Source organism: Mirounga leonina, unplaced genomic scaffold, assembly GCF_011800145.1.
Source record: "Mirounga leonina isolate KUSES-001 unplaced genomic scaffold, KU_Mleo_1.0 Mir_166, whole genome shotgun sequence".
NCBI classification, from domain to species: Eukaryota; Metazoa; Chordata; class Mammalia; order Carnivora; family Phocidae; genus Mirounga; species Mirounga leonina.
Window position 1 is genome coordinate 10,715,839 of NW_023270418.1, and position 15,152 is coordinate 10,730,990.

Sequence of the window (15,152 nt, forward strand, 5' to 3'; positions counted from 1 at the left end):
GGCAATATTTCATTTTTTGATGGCTGAGTAGTATTCCATTGTGTGTGTGTGTGTGTGTGTGTTTTCCACATCTTCTTTATGTTTTCATCTGTTGATGGACATCTGGGCTCTTTCTATAGTTTGGCTATTGTGGACATTGCTAATATAAACATTGGGGTGCAGGTGCCCCTTTGGGTCACTACAGTTGTACCTTTGGGGTAAATACCTAGTAGTGCAATTGCTGGGTTGTAGGTTCACTCTATTTTCAACTTTTTGAGGAAACTCCATACTGTTTTCCAGAGTGGCTGCACCAGCTTGCATTCCCACCAACAGTGTAGGAGGGTCCCCCTTTCTCTGCATCCTCGCCAACCTCTGTCATTTCCTGACTTAGTAATTTTAGCCATTATGACCGGTGTGAGGTGGTATCTCACTGAAGTTTGGATTTGGATTTCCCTGATGCCTAGGGATGTTGAGCATTTTTTTTCATGTGTCTGTTGCCATTTGTATGTCTTCTTTGCAGAAATGTCTGTTCATGTCTTCTGCCCACTTCCTTGATTGGATTATTTGTTCTTTGGGTGTTGAGTTTGATATGTTCTTTATAGATTTTGAATACTAGTCCTTTATCTGATAAGACATTTGCAAATATCTTCTTCCATTCTGTCTGTTGTCTTTTGGTTTTGTCGACTGTTTCCTTTGCTATGCAAAAGTTTTTTTCTTTTTTCTTTTTTAAGATTTTATTTATTTATTTGACAGAGAGAGACACAGTGAGAGAGGGAACACAAGCAGGGGGAGTGGGAGAGGGAGAAGCAGGCTTCCCGTGGAGCAGGGAGCCCGATGGATGTGGGGCTCGATCACAGGACCTGGGATCATGACCTGAGCCAAAGCCAGATGCTTAACGACTGAGCCACCCAGGCGCCCCAAAAGCTTTTTTTCTTGATGAAGTCCCAATAGTTCATTTTTGCCTTTGTTTCCCTTGCCTTTGGCCATGTGTCTAGCAAGAAGTTGCTGCGGCCAAGGTTGCAGAAGTTGCTGCCTGAGTTCTCCTCTAGGATTTTGATGGATTACTGTCTCACATTTAGGTCTTTCATCCATTTTGAGTCTATTTTTGTGTATGGTGTAAAAAAATGATCCAGTTTCATTCTTCAGCATGTGGCTGTCCAATATTCCCAACACCACTTGTTGAAGAGACTGTCTTTTTTCCATTGGACATTCTTTCCTGCTTTGTCGAAGATTAGTTGACCACAGAGTTGAGGGTTGATTTCTGGGTTTTCTGCTCTGTTCCATTGATCTATGTATTTGTTTCTGTGCCAGTACCATACTGTCTTGATGATTACAGCTCTGTAACATAGCTTAAAGTCTAGAATTGTGATGCCACCAGCTTTGGTTTTCTTTTTTGACATTCCTTTGGCTATTCGGGGTCTTTTCTGGTTCCATACCAATTTTAGGATTATTTGTTCCAGCTCTGTGAAAAAAGTTGATGGTAATTTGATAGGGATTTCATTGAATGTATAGATTGCTCTAGGTAGCGTAGACATTTTAACAGTATTTGTTCTTCCAATACATAAGCATGGAACGTTTTTCCATTTCCTTGTCTTCCTTGATTTTTTTTTAAGATTTTATTTATTTATTTATTTGAGAGAGAGAGAGCAGGAATGGAGGTGGGGAGGGCAGAAGGAGAAGCAGACTCCCCACTGAGCAGGGAGCCTGATGTGGGACTCTATCCAGGACCCTGGGATCATGACCTGAGCTGAATGCAGAAGCCTAACCAACTAAGCCACCCAGGTACCCTAACGTTTAAATCTTTAATTTAGTTGGAACTAGTGGATTGCATAAAAGAAGTAATCTAACTTTGTCTTTTTACAAATGAATAGAGAAATGGTTAACTTTAAAAACAAGCCAAATAAAAGAAAACTTATCCAAGTAAAAACAATATAACAAAATGCAATATTATATTTAAATTTGTTCATTATTGTTATCATTAATAGCTACAAATTATCAATTAGCTAGAATCAATATTCCAGAATCTATTGATAGGCCAGAATCTGTGTTAAATAACCAAAATGTTAGTATTAATATCCCCCTTTTGCAGACAAATAATGTGACTCTTGCAAAAGGCTAAATGATTTGTATAATGCCACACAACTAATAAGTGGTGGAACCAAGATTAGTTATTAATATCCTAAAGTAATTCTGTCTTCTTTTTTTAATAAATGAAATGAGCTCCATTTATGATCCAGCCGCAAATAATTATTGAATTATTCTCCATTTTAGCCTTAACTAGATGGATATAATTTTGGATGTGACTAAATTTAGGTCTAGTCAAAATTTCTAAACCTCTAAAAGAATAAAATTCCTCATTAATAGTTTTGCTCTGTGAATTGTAATAAAAAAAGAACAGCAATTGTGTTTGGGAATGGAATATTAAAATTTTTAGAATCAAAATCCTTTTAAAAATTATTGTGTTTGAAACACAAAAGTATGAATTATTTGCTAGCTACTATTGGGAATGTACTATTGGGAATAATTAGGAAATTATAAATTGCAAGAAACGGAGGTAAAAAAAAGAGTAAAAGTGGATGTTTAGGACCTGAATTTGGGGAGAGAAAAGAAAATACACTTACACCTTGGTCCCGCTCTTCTGTGTCTGTTGGTGGGAAGGACAATACTTATATAGGACAGAATTATGTTCTTGGGTCCTACGAGTCAGCTCTGTTTAGGTATATCTCAGAAGGAAGTCTTTGTATGCAGGTACAGGCCAAAGAGCTAGAAGAATATTTTAGCCCAGTCTCAAAATTCTACTTTTTATGGGATGCCTGGGTAGCTCAGTCAGTTAAGCATCTGACTCTTGATTTTGGCTCAGATCATGGTCTCAGAGTCATGAGATTGAGCCCCATGTCGAGCTCCACACTGAGTATAGAGCCTGCTTAAGATTCTCTCTCTCCTCTCTGCCCTTCCCCCTGCTCTCGCTCTCTCTGTCCCTCTCTCTCTCTAAAAAGAGAAATTCTACTTTTTATTTTTACCAAACGTATAAGTAGTCTTGGTCTTTCTGTGACTTCCTCTCCACTAACCTAGAGCTTCTGGCTCAGGAATGTAGTAGAGTCAGAAACAGGACAAGGGGAAAGCTAGGGTGAACCTCAGAATGAAGTTGTATAAAGGTTATTTTTTAAAATGTTTTGACATTTGATGCCTATGTCAAATTCCCAGCTTAGGAGCAGAGCTGAAAGTGTACAGTCCAGGCTGAGTTAGTGAGTAGGTTGTAATTTTAGCCAGTGTGCCAACAAATAACTACTCAAGGAAATGCTATTATGTTAATTTTAAAATTTAAATTGTATCAAAATCTCTAAATTTCTAAAACGATGCAGGTCATGAAATAACGGCCCAACAGTATCATTCTAGAGCACTAGAGAAATAAAGCCATTATTTTTATCAGCCAGGGTCCAATCAGGAGATATAAACCACACAGTAATTTGAATAGGAAGTTTAGTATAAACAATTAGTAACAGAGGATTTGTGTCAGGAAATTGGCAAGTAAGCGTTAAAGAGAACACTGAAGAATATGTGACTGCAGGCATGTGGAGCAGCCAGTACTGCGAGGTCTGAGAGGGAAGGCTCACAGAAGAGGCCTGACCCAAGGCTGAGGTCCAAACCACATCAAAAAGGGCACGGCCATAGCTCACTGCATGTTGAAGAAGTCCCTGAGGCAGATCACACACAGGCTTTACCATGAATCTGCCTTTGGAGAACCAGGAGAAGCTGTCCACAGGGAGGTGCCTAGCTGGTGACACTCCACTATAAAGCCACCCACGAGCAACATGCTCCAGGAAGCCATTCAGATGAGGGTGCCCCACTGGCAATCCTCTGCCATGGAGCTGCCTGAGGCAGGTGCCTGGTAAAAATTGAAGATCTGGAGCTGAGAGGGAATACATTGATAACTATCATGCTCTGTGGTATAGGTTGAATTGTGTCCCCCCCAGAAGTCCACTGAAGTCCTAACCCTTGGTACCTGGGAATGTGACCTTATTTGGAAATAAGTTCTCCACAGATGTAATCAATTTAATATTAGGTCCCTAGGGTGGGCCCTAATCCAATATGACTGGTGTCCTTAGAAGAGAAAAATTTGGACACAGACACATGCATGGAGGAGAACGGCATATGAAGATTCAGGCACAGAGGGAGATGGCCATGTGAAGATGGAGGCAGAGATTGGAGTTATGCTGCCATGGTCGAGAATGTCTGGGATTGCCAGAAGATGGAAGGGGCCAGGAAGAATCTTCCCCAGGAGGATTCAGATGGCACACAGCACTGCTAGCACCTTGATTTCAGACTTCTGGCCTCCACAACCGGAAAGAATAAATTTCTGTTGTTTAAGCCACCCAGTTTATGGTACTTTGTTACAGCAGCCTGAAAAAATTAATACATATGTATATCCAGTTTCATTCATCTGAGTAATTCAGCATTTCCAAAATCATAATGGTGGGATCCTGAGGCAAACACTAACAGATACCATGTGGGTTAATCTAATTTTTGCCTTTCTTAGTTATTGATGATTGATTAACATTCCATTTAGATTTGGAGTCATAGAACTGGGGGAAAATCTTGAGAACTCAAGGCCAGTATCCTCATTTTACTGAAGCAAATTTTTATGTACATATAATACACATACATAAGAGTACATAAATTGGTGGCGCCTGGGTGGCTCAGTCGTTAAGCGTCTGCCTTTGGCTCAGGTCATGATCCCAGGGTCCTGGGATCGAACCCCGCATCGGGCTTCCTGCTCTGCAGGAGGCCTGCTTCTCCCTCTCCCACTCCCCCTGCTTGTGTTCTCTCTCTCGCTGTGTATCTCACTCTGTCAAATAAATAAAATCTTAAAAAAAAAAAGAGTACATAAATCATAAGTATACAATTCAATCCATTTTCACATAGTGAATACCTGTTTAATTAACCACCCAGGTCAGGAAAGGGAACATAGCAACACAGCTGAAGCACTTCTCACAGCCCCTTTCAGTCACTAACTTCCTTCAACTATAGCCACTCTCCTGACTTCTAACACAATGGATTTGTTGTTTTTGCGTGGTATTAAAGTTTAAATAACTGTAATCATGAAGTGTATATTCTCCTACATCTGGTTTCTTTGTAAACCATTATATTTGTGATATTCAAATACATTGTTATGGGTAATTATAGTTTGTTTATTGGCATTGCTATCCTCCAGAGTCAGAAAACTAAGGCCCATGATCCAAATCTAACTGACCACCTGTTTCCGTAAATAAAATTTTATTAAAACACAGCCATACCATTTATTTACATATTATCTATGGCTGTTTTCAAGCTACAAAGGCAGAGTTGAGAAATTGGGACATGAATTGCATGGCTCACAGAGTGCCGAATCTTTAGTACATGGTCCTTTACAGAAATTTTCCAACTCTGCTATATAGTATTCCATCCTGTATATAGATAGATAGATAGATAGATAGATAGATAGATAGATAGATAGATAGATAGATAGATAGACATCACAATTTATTTATCCATTTATTCTACTGCTAATAAGCATTTCTATAATCTCCATGCTGAGACTACTACAATTAGTGCTGCTATTAACATTTTAGTAAATATCTTTACCTGAAGATAAGTAATTAATTCTCTTTAGCATTAAACTAGTAGGGGAATTGCTGGGTTGTATAGACATGTTCAACTTTAGTAGCTATTGCCAGTTTTCCAAAGTGCCAATCTCCTCATTTTAATGACTAAGAAAACTTATGTAGGTATCTTTTTGATATTTACTGCAGCATTACTCACAATAGCCAAGATATGGAAACGACCTAAGTGCCAACTGATGAATGGATAAAGAAGATGTGATATATACAATGGAATATTCATCAGCCATGATAGAGAAGGAAATCCTGCCATTTGCTATGACATGGATGGACCTTGAGGGCATTACGCTAAGTGAGATTAGTCAGACAAAAGACAAACACTGCATGATATCACTTATATGTGGAATCTAAAAGAGCTGAACTCATAGAAACAGAAAAAGGTATGGAGGTTACCAGAGGCTAGAGGATGAGGGAATAGAGATATTGTTTACTGGTGTAAATTCACAACTATTAGATCAGTAAGTCCTAGAGATCTAATGCATAGCATAGTGATTATAGTCAATGATAATGTATTACATACTTGAAAGTTTTTAAGAGAGTTAAATCTTAATCTCCACAAAAAAAGACATGATAATTATGTGATGTGATAGAGGTGTTAGTGAATGCTATGATAATATCATATTGCAATATATAAAGTAACAAATCAACATGTTGTATGTCTTCAATTTATACAATGTTATATATTAATTATACTCAATAAAAATAATAAATTTAATTTAATTTAAAATTAATAGAAAAAAAAAGGTGCCCTGAAATGTTAGGTCATATCATAATGATGAATTGGAAAGAATTATTTTTGGTCTTGGAAAACTTGTATTTTAAAGTCAAACAAAACCTCACAGGAAAGTACTGAGTTAAGTTAAATTCTAAACTTCTGGGCACAGGGAAACATTGTGTAGAAAAAGTATTTCTTGCTCTCAACAATAAGAATATTTATAAGAATCTGGGAATGGAAAAATCTAGGAATAAAAGTTGTGGCTTACAAAGTCCTTACCTTAGAATAAATGCAGCTGTCAGTTCCAAACACCCACTTCTGAGAATTATCTCCTTTATGTCTGTAATGAAAATGTAATTTAGAGACTGACAACTTTTCACCACACTGAAACATTTTATAGGTTTCAAATGAAAGGATCATTTTCCATATCCCGGCAGGAGAAGGACTGCCCAGGTTCTCCCAAGGATTCTACCATTCTACCATCATCGCTGCTACCTCAGCAACTGAAGCCTTCCTTCCCTAAGACAATCAATTTCCTTTGTACCCAAAGTGGTGGTGGTGTGTGTGTATTACCCATGGCAACACTGGTTAGGAGTTTTAGAGAATAAATGGAATCAATAAAAATATTATAGAAATTTCTATCCCCCCAAAAGATCCTCTTTCTATGAGACAGAAAGAGGCTTAATTAAGCATAAGGATTAAGAGGATAGGATGGAAAAGGATACTATGGAAAATTAGGAACCACAGGCACCTGTTTCTGAAATGACCAGAAAATTTTATTAAGGAATATCAGATTTTTTAAACAACCCTGAGTAAAAAAAAAGAAAAACTAGAATATGATTAACTTAATCATGCCTAAATTAACTAATCATGTATTCATTAATATTTAGAAACCTTACAAAGATAGGACAAATGAATTAAATTAAGTGTAATGGGATGTTAAACAAGACTTTTCCTACTGCCTCTGAGTTTTGACAGAAACTTCAATGGTTGGGAATAAGAGGTGTCAGGTAATGCTCTATTCTAAAGCAAGGCGCTTTATGATCTGGGTAGAACCTGTCAAGGCAGCAGTCCAAAACTGGCTGAGTGTGCATTAGCCTTTTACCCACATCCAATTTATATTAGAAAATGTGAAGAATTCTTGGGCATGTTGAGATAGATGCTTGATAATACTGTAGGTTTCCAAGCCCCTATCCTCAGAATTTTGATCCTGAAGGTCTGGACCCCCCCAAATCTATATTAACAGGTATTGCAAGTGATTCCAATCATAAGAACTCTAGGGAATTTGGATGTTTGTAATCTATGGATCAGACTTTTAAAAACATTGAACTACAGTGATGAGAGCACTGGGAGAAGGAAAGACCACATACTTATTATGAAAGGAGAATTGGTTTGGTGATTGAATAAATGGGGTGGGAATTAGAGACAGAAGGCAAGGATAAGTCCCAAATGTCAAATTTGGGTAAAGAAGAAAAGAACATGACACTATGAAAAGAAAGTGAAGTTAGAATGGAGAAGAGGAAGCAGGGATGTGAGAAAACATGAATACTTAGGTGAACTTTTTTTATGAAACATCTTTCAAGGTCTAACTGATCCCTAAGCTAAGAATCTCGTTATCAGGCTTTAGACAAATATAATTGTTGTTCTATTTCAGCACTGGGTAGGATGGGAGAAGTATTAGGGGAATTAGTCCTTCTGGAGACCTTTTTATGTTGTAATTAATAAAAGAAAAGAGAAGCTTTAAAAATTTTTTTGACTTAGGGTCCTGAACTAAAATGTATTTTAATAATGATAGTCATTATCCAAAACAATGACACATAGACTGAGAATTTGAAGGGAACTGAGATGAATAAAGTAAGATACAGAGAGATGAAGTGAGCTGGTCAAAAATCACAGAGCTAGATAATATTAAATAGATACTAGCACCCAGCGCATCTGAATTTCAGCTTGACATCTTCTCAATTAGATTGGAAAAGTACAACACAAATTACTTTGTGTTATTTGAAGATTAAAAATGGAATCAACAGTTTAGGCTCACTGATTAGAATTTGAGGCATAATCTTAGTGACTTAAAACACTTTGGTATGAACATACATATTTTTATACAATTGTGTTCATATAATCACTAAGTATTCTCATACTATACAAATTCTCCTGAGGTACTAAAAAAACTCATGTTTCAACAACTAAATGAAGAAATAATAAAAACAACATTATTGCTGGTCTTTAAGGTTGTCAATCCTAAGCTTATAACTACACTCTTTTTAAAAATAATAATAGAGTGACTGCTGTAATGCTTTGATGGAGATGTGCTGGGTTTTGATAAAACTTAGATCATTTTAATGCAGAACAGCTATAACTCAGTACAACATTATTGCTTATAGGCAATTCCTCCTGTTGCATAAATTATTGTGAGCATATTTCTTCAAGATAAATAAAGTGGAAATGATAATTTTTCAAAGTGTAAGACATCTGCAATTGGTAATTAATATACTGATGCTAACTGTCAAAAGCTGTAAAATCCAGAATTTTGTCTTTTAATTGAATTATAGTGTTGACTTGAGGATGAATGTAATTATAAAAACATAAACTACATCAATTTCAGTTTTGATTTTCTGAATTTGTTGCATCTTTTCCCCAAATGATAATAAAATAGGAGAGATGTTCACCAGATTGTCAACAGTGTGAGGGCAGAGACCACATGTGTCCTAAGAGCTGATCCCAGGGCCCAGCATATGATAGGAGATTAAAGATATCTTTGCATAAATAGATATGTGAATAAAATGTCAAAATGTTATCACCCTAAAAATTAATAAGGCCATTATGAAAAATGTTTTGAATTTAACATACAGTGGTTTAGGGGATCTTCTTAGTGGGTAGCTAAAGAACATAAACTATATTTTGGTTAAGAAAATAAATACTTCTGAAAGAAATATAAATTTCCTAGCATTTCTCAAATTTTACCACAGCTCAAATTCTGTTCAGGAATTGCCTAGGAAATTTTGCAAACATGTAGTTTCAAATCATATTTAAGCCTTGTGAGCTTGCTAGTAATTTCCCTATCAGGAGTTTCTCTAAGTATATATCTATAAATGTTGCCTTTAAATTTTATTACCAAAGCTATAAAAAACAAGTCTCTCATGTGGCATCTACACTAAGTGGGATGAGAAGATATAATTCTAATATATAATAACTTCTTTAAAAAATAAAATTCCTACAAACACAAGTGCATCTGTTTATTTTTCAAGACATTTTATGTGTAAAGAAATCAAACTTAGATCCAATATGTAATGATGCTCATATGGGACTGAATTAGAAAATACCATAAAAGTTCCTCTTTTTGGTAAACAAGTAGCAAGCTAAAAAGATTTTTTATAGATAAACAAAAACAAAATTTAAAAATAGCAATAACAATATCAATAATGAGAGAAGGAGAGGAAAATGAAGAAGCAGTATTCCATCCAAGAAACAAAGTTAAATATCATGACATGTGATGGACTAAATTCTGGTCCTGGATCTGACATTAACTAGATCAGATATATGATCTTTCTAGAACATTTAGTCTCTAGTGGACTTGGAATTTTTTATAAAGATAATGATATTATCATTATCACAACCACCACCATCACCACTGTTACTACTTCTACTTGTAAAGAAGGGTTTAGAATAGATGCTCTTTAGAATCCTTCCTTCTCTGAAAGCATAGGACTTCCCAAGACTAGTCACATACTCTCCTTTTATATGTGAGGAGAGAACTATCTGCCCTGGGAAGTTTGCTCATTGAGTATGCATATGTATTTTACTATTTCTATTGGGAATCTATAAAATGTATGTATACACACACACACATACACACACAGACACATACATTTTTCTTTGAAATATACCATTTAACAGAGAGTAGAGGCAAGAAGGCAGCCCATAACCACAGTCCAGTTAGGGGAAATTTCATAGGTTAAAGCTCATTATTTCCCAGTTGACTATAAGGAGGACCACTGTCATCATGCTTCACGGTTACAAATCTATTTTCCCAGACAGCTTCAGATAGCTCTGGCATCTTCCAATGCTGCACGGACCAAAAGTAGGATCCATAGAGAACAGAGGAGAGGGATTTCCCCTCCATGATTCTTAACACAGTAGGAGTAGAGATAAGAAATTTGATCCATCAGTCCAACTGTGAAGTTACACATAGACAATTTTCTATTTGATGTTGATATTTTTAATAGTGTTATCTATATGTTTGAATATTACTTAAACTCCCAATGCATGGCAAACGGTCCTTTCTACAATGGTGCAGTCTGTCATTCCGCTTTATTCTAACTCTTAGCCTCCTAAACTTCAAGACTTGACTAAAGAGATGATTTTCAATCTCTCTGATTACCTGGTGATGGGCTGTCCGTTATCCTGTCTATCTGTCTTTTTGTCTCTGCACCTACCACTACACAGCTACACTTGCTGGTTGTAGTTAGTGGTGTCCTTAGAGCAGTGTTTGTTTAACCTACTCTAGATTAATGTTGGCCGGTTATCACTATTTCCAGCAAGACCTAAGTGGGGAGAAAAAAAAGGAGATGCAAAACACCATAACTGAAAGATTAACACTGAAATAAGGAAGACAGTAAAGATGATCAGACAGGTAATAGAAATGAATGAAGAAGTCTAGAGCTAGAGAGAGGGCTATTATTGGGAACAGTGGAGAATATAGCAAACCGGAGGATATATGTTTATCTGAATCTGTTCCTGCCTCACTGGTAAAATCAGATGGTGAGAGTCCAGTACCGCCCATTCTTCTGATTTTTTGCAAGAAAAGATAGAAATATGTATTTTTTGTGTAAAATCTCCCTATATCTATAGGCTCACAACCAATTAAAAATATTATAATAATGTACAGGCCGAACAAAATCCATGGGCCCCAAGTTTGTAGTCTCCATAATCTAATCTCTGTGTGTGGATGAATGGGGATGTGTATGTGCTGCCCTGATTGTGAATTTACCACTAAAAGCCAAATCCTACATATCCACATTCTTTAAAAATGAAGCAAAATCAAGATTAATTGGTAGCCTTGTTAAAGGACTTTGATGCAACTGGTTTGTCTTTAAGATGTCCAAAATATCTTTTAGAAAGAAGCATCTTTCATTGTAAGGTTTATAATTTTTAGAATTTTCTATGATTTTCAGATCACTTGGTAATGATATCATTGGTTTGCCTTTCATCCACTCATAGCCCGATGCACATCACAGAAAAAAATATTAAATACACAAATATGTACAAGCACTTGCTCTATTGAATAAGAATAAGATGAGTGACACCAAATGAGACATAACCAAACTAATGAGGCATGATATGTTTACAATATTCTCTGTAAGTTGTCAGGTTGCTACTTTAAGTGCTAGTTCTATTATTTTTTGTATTTAAAAGACTATGTCTTGATTCATAGCTTTTGTTAAGATCATATTATACTACTTAGGAGAAAAGGAAAAAATTTTGTCTCTAGAAGTTGCATGAGGATATTTATGTTATTTATAATAAAATATGGTTGCACTTATAAAAAAAATAAGACAAAGAGGCACTTAAGAAACTCTTAGAAAAGATAAATATACTTGAAAAGTACCAGAGATGAGGTAAACTCTAAAAATCTTGGTCCCTACTGCTTTCTAAAAAACAAAATGTAGCTTCACAGTTAGTGAGAACTCCTAGTTTTCCAAATTTTCTACTATTTGCTTCCACCTTGCAATAGATTTTATTTCTCAGATAAAAATCAAGTTGCATTAATATAAAGGCAAATAATCTTAATTTGCATAAGGATCCTCCCTTTCCCCCCACCCACCCATCGTACCTCTCTCCTCTCCCTCTCTCTTCTTCCCATCTTTCCTGAATTTAAACAAAATCTTTCTTGTAAATGGAGATTTTTTCAAGTTAAACTTACTACAGTTTTTTTTTTTTAATTATCATCTCTTTTCTAGCCCAAGCTCTGTTCTCTCTAGGCAGCCAGGACATCAAGTTATTGGTTTCAGTCCCACTCGGTTCCATGACAATCCTGGCCAGAGTAGGAAGCAAACCTCAGTGGGCTAAGGCCAGATCAGCACTAATTTCAGGACCCAGTAAGTCCAGGGACAGCCCTGGGCACGAAGAGTGTGTTCATCAAACTATGTCTAACCTTTCCAGACACTTGCCATTTTGACTGTCTAGACCACTGGTTAGCTCTTCCACTGAGAGTGCCCTTCCCCCACCACTTCCCTCCAAAATAAGCACTCAGTCATTCCTTACCCGTTGTGATTTTTTTGTTTGTTCCCCTAGTTTGTCTTTTTGTACTTTTTAAAAACAGCTTTTTGGAGAAAAAACTGACATACAATACTGTAAAATATTGCACAACTGACAGGCACATATTTAAAGTGTAAAATTTGACAAGTTTTGAAACATGTATATACCTGTTAAAACATCACAACAATCAAGATAGTGAACATACCCATATCCATCTCTCCCCAAAAAAGTTTCCTTGTGTCTCTTTGTAATCTTGCTCTCCTATCCCCCCCATCCTCCTATCTCCAGGCAAACACTAATCTGCTTTCTAGATTAGTTACCAAGTAGGCAAAAACAAATAGGAAGGAGACTTTTGATGCCCTACACTTCAGCAATTTTTTGTCTCCTTAGTTTTTCTTTCCCAGTTCAGCATTTCATATTCAGAAGATTTAGAAAAGGTTAAGAATACACACAGAATATTAAATAATTAAGTTAACAATCAAAATGCATATAAAGATATGAGTTCCAATAATTATAGAGTAAAGCAGCAGCTTGTCTACAACATAGGTACATGTTGAATGCCAACATTTCACTTTTAAAAATACCTAAGAAATACTACCAAACTGACCTACATTTTCAAGCTTATTTGAGATTAGAAAATTAATATTGATATTATGAACACAAATTTAAACACCTAATGAATATTCCATCTAAGCTGACTGCTCAGAAATCTTGAAATTAACATTTACTATTTTGAGCTAAATAGCTCATAAGCATTACCTTTTCTGTAGGATTAATTTATATCCTTCTAGTGATGTTCCCTCAGCAGCCTTGACTCTGATTGGATGACCAATACCTAGGCAGCCCTGTGTTATCGCCCGGCTCAGGATCATTCCAGTCTTCCAATGAATAGAGAGGGGGGAGAAAGGTCTAAATAAGTTAAAAGAACCAGAAAATTCAACAATGTGTCACAAATAGTGAGGTCATTATGCCTGGATAACCCCAGATATTAACAGTTGCTGAAAGTGAAACACTACCCACAACTTAGCAGTCAGTGAGCCCTGCTCAGAATCAGTGATCTTCTGTCCGACAAGGGTGGCATTTTACAGTTCAGCGCAAAATAAAACAGACCTTGATATCTTCATTTGTCCTTTTTTTCTGTGCATATTTCACAGTGCAGTGATTTGGGGTCCGTCATGTGTCACTTGTTATAGTTATAACTACAGAGCTTACTTGAAACATGTATGCACAGGAAAAAAAAGTGCAGTGGACTGAAACAATTGAAACAAATCCTTAACCTTCATACCAATTTAAAGTTTTACTCTGGGTCTAAATACCATGGGTTAAACATTTTAAGGTGGTCTGTGAACTGCTTTTGTTTTAAATGTTAGGATACTCTGATAAGGAAATTGATTGGGAATATTGTGTAAATGGCCAATTAACAATTTTCTTACTTAGGGAATCAACAACATATTTTAAATAAGTGACAACCACTGAAGAGGTTATTTACACACACTGAAGATTTATGGCATGCAAAATTGCCTATCCTAACAGGTAAAAATATTTATTTTGAAAAAAGGGAGAGAGCATTCAATCTAAAAAGATTTTCAAAATTGTCTTCTTTTTAATGGGAGAAGATATTTGCAAATGACATATCAGATAAAGGGCTAGTATCCAAAATCTATAAAGAACTTATTAAACTCAACACCCAAAGAACAAATGATCCAATCAAGAAATGGGCAGAAGACATGAACAGACATTTTTCCAAAGAAGACATCCAAATGGCCAACAGACACATGAAAAAGTGCTCAACATCGCTTGGCATCAGGGAAATCCAAATCAAAACTTCAGTGAGATACCACCTCACACCAGCCAGAATGAATAAATTAACAAGTCAGGAAATGACAGAGATTGGCGAGGATGCAGAGAAAGGGGGACCCTCCTACACTGTTAGTGGGAATGCAAGCTGGTGAAGCCACTCTGGAAAACAGTATGGAGGTTCCTCAAAAAGTTGAAAATAGAGCTACCATACAATCCAGCAATTGCACTACTAGGTATTTACCCCAAAGATACAAATGTATGGATCCGAAGGGGTATGTGCACCCTAATGTTTATAGCAGCAATGTCCACAATAGCCAAAGTATGGAAAGAGCCAAGATGTCCATCAACAGATGAATGGATAAAGAAGATGTGGTGTATATATATACAATGGAATATTATGCAGCCATCAAAAAATGAAATCTTGCCATTTGCAACATGGATGGAACTAGAGGATATTATGCTAAGCGAAATAAGTCAATCAGAGAAAGACAAGTATCATATGATCTCACTGATATGAGGAATTCTTAATCTCAGGAAACAAACCGAGGGTTGTTGGAGTGGTGGGGGGTGGGAGGGATGGGGTGGCTGGATGATGGACATTGGGGAGGGTATGTGCTATGGTGAGCACTGCGAATTGTGTAAGACTGTTGAATGACAGACCTGTACCTCTGAAACAAATAATACATTATATGTTAAAAGAAGAAGAAGAAGAAGAAGAAGAAGAAGAAGAAGAAGAAGAAGAA

General features: G+C 36.4%; 1 protein-coding gene across 1 annotated transcript in view; it reads right to left on the minus strand.

Annotated features, from left to right (window-relative positions):
- The window catches only part of LOC118016257 (doublecortin domain-containing protein 1-like), a 131,312-nt gene that overhangs the window by 103,749 nt on the left and 12,411 nt on the right, over positions 1-15,152 (minus strand). The window contains exons 5-6 of the mRNA XM_035013708.1: positions 13,369-13,487; positions 6,631-6,691 (exon numbers count right to left, since the gene is read on the minus strand). Coding sequence (XP_034869599.1) covers positions 6,631-6,691; positions 13,369-13,487 — 180 coding nt within the window. The remainder of the gene's footprint in view (positions 1-6,630; positions 6,692-13,368; positions 13,488-15,152) is intronic.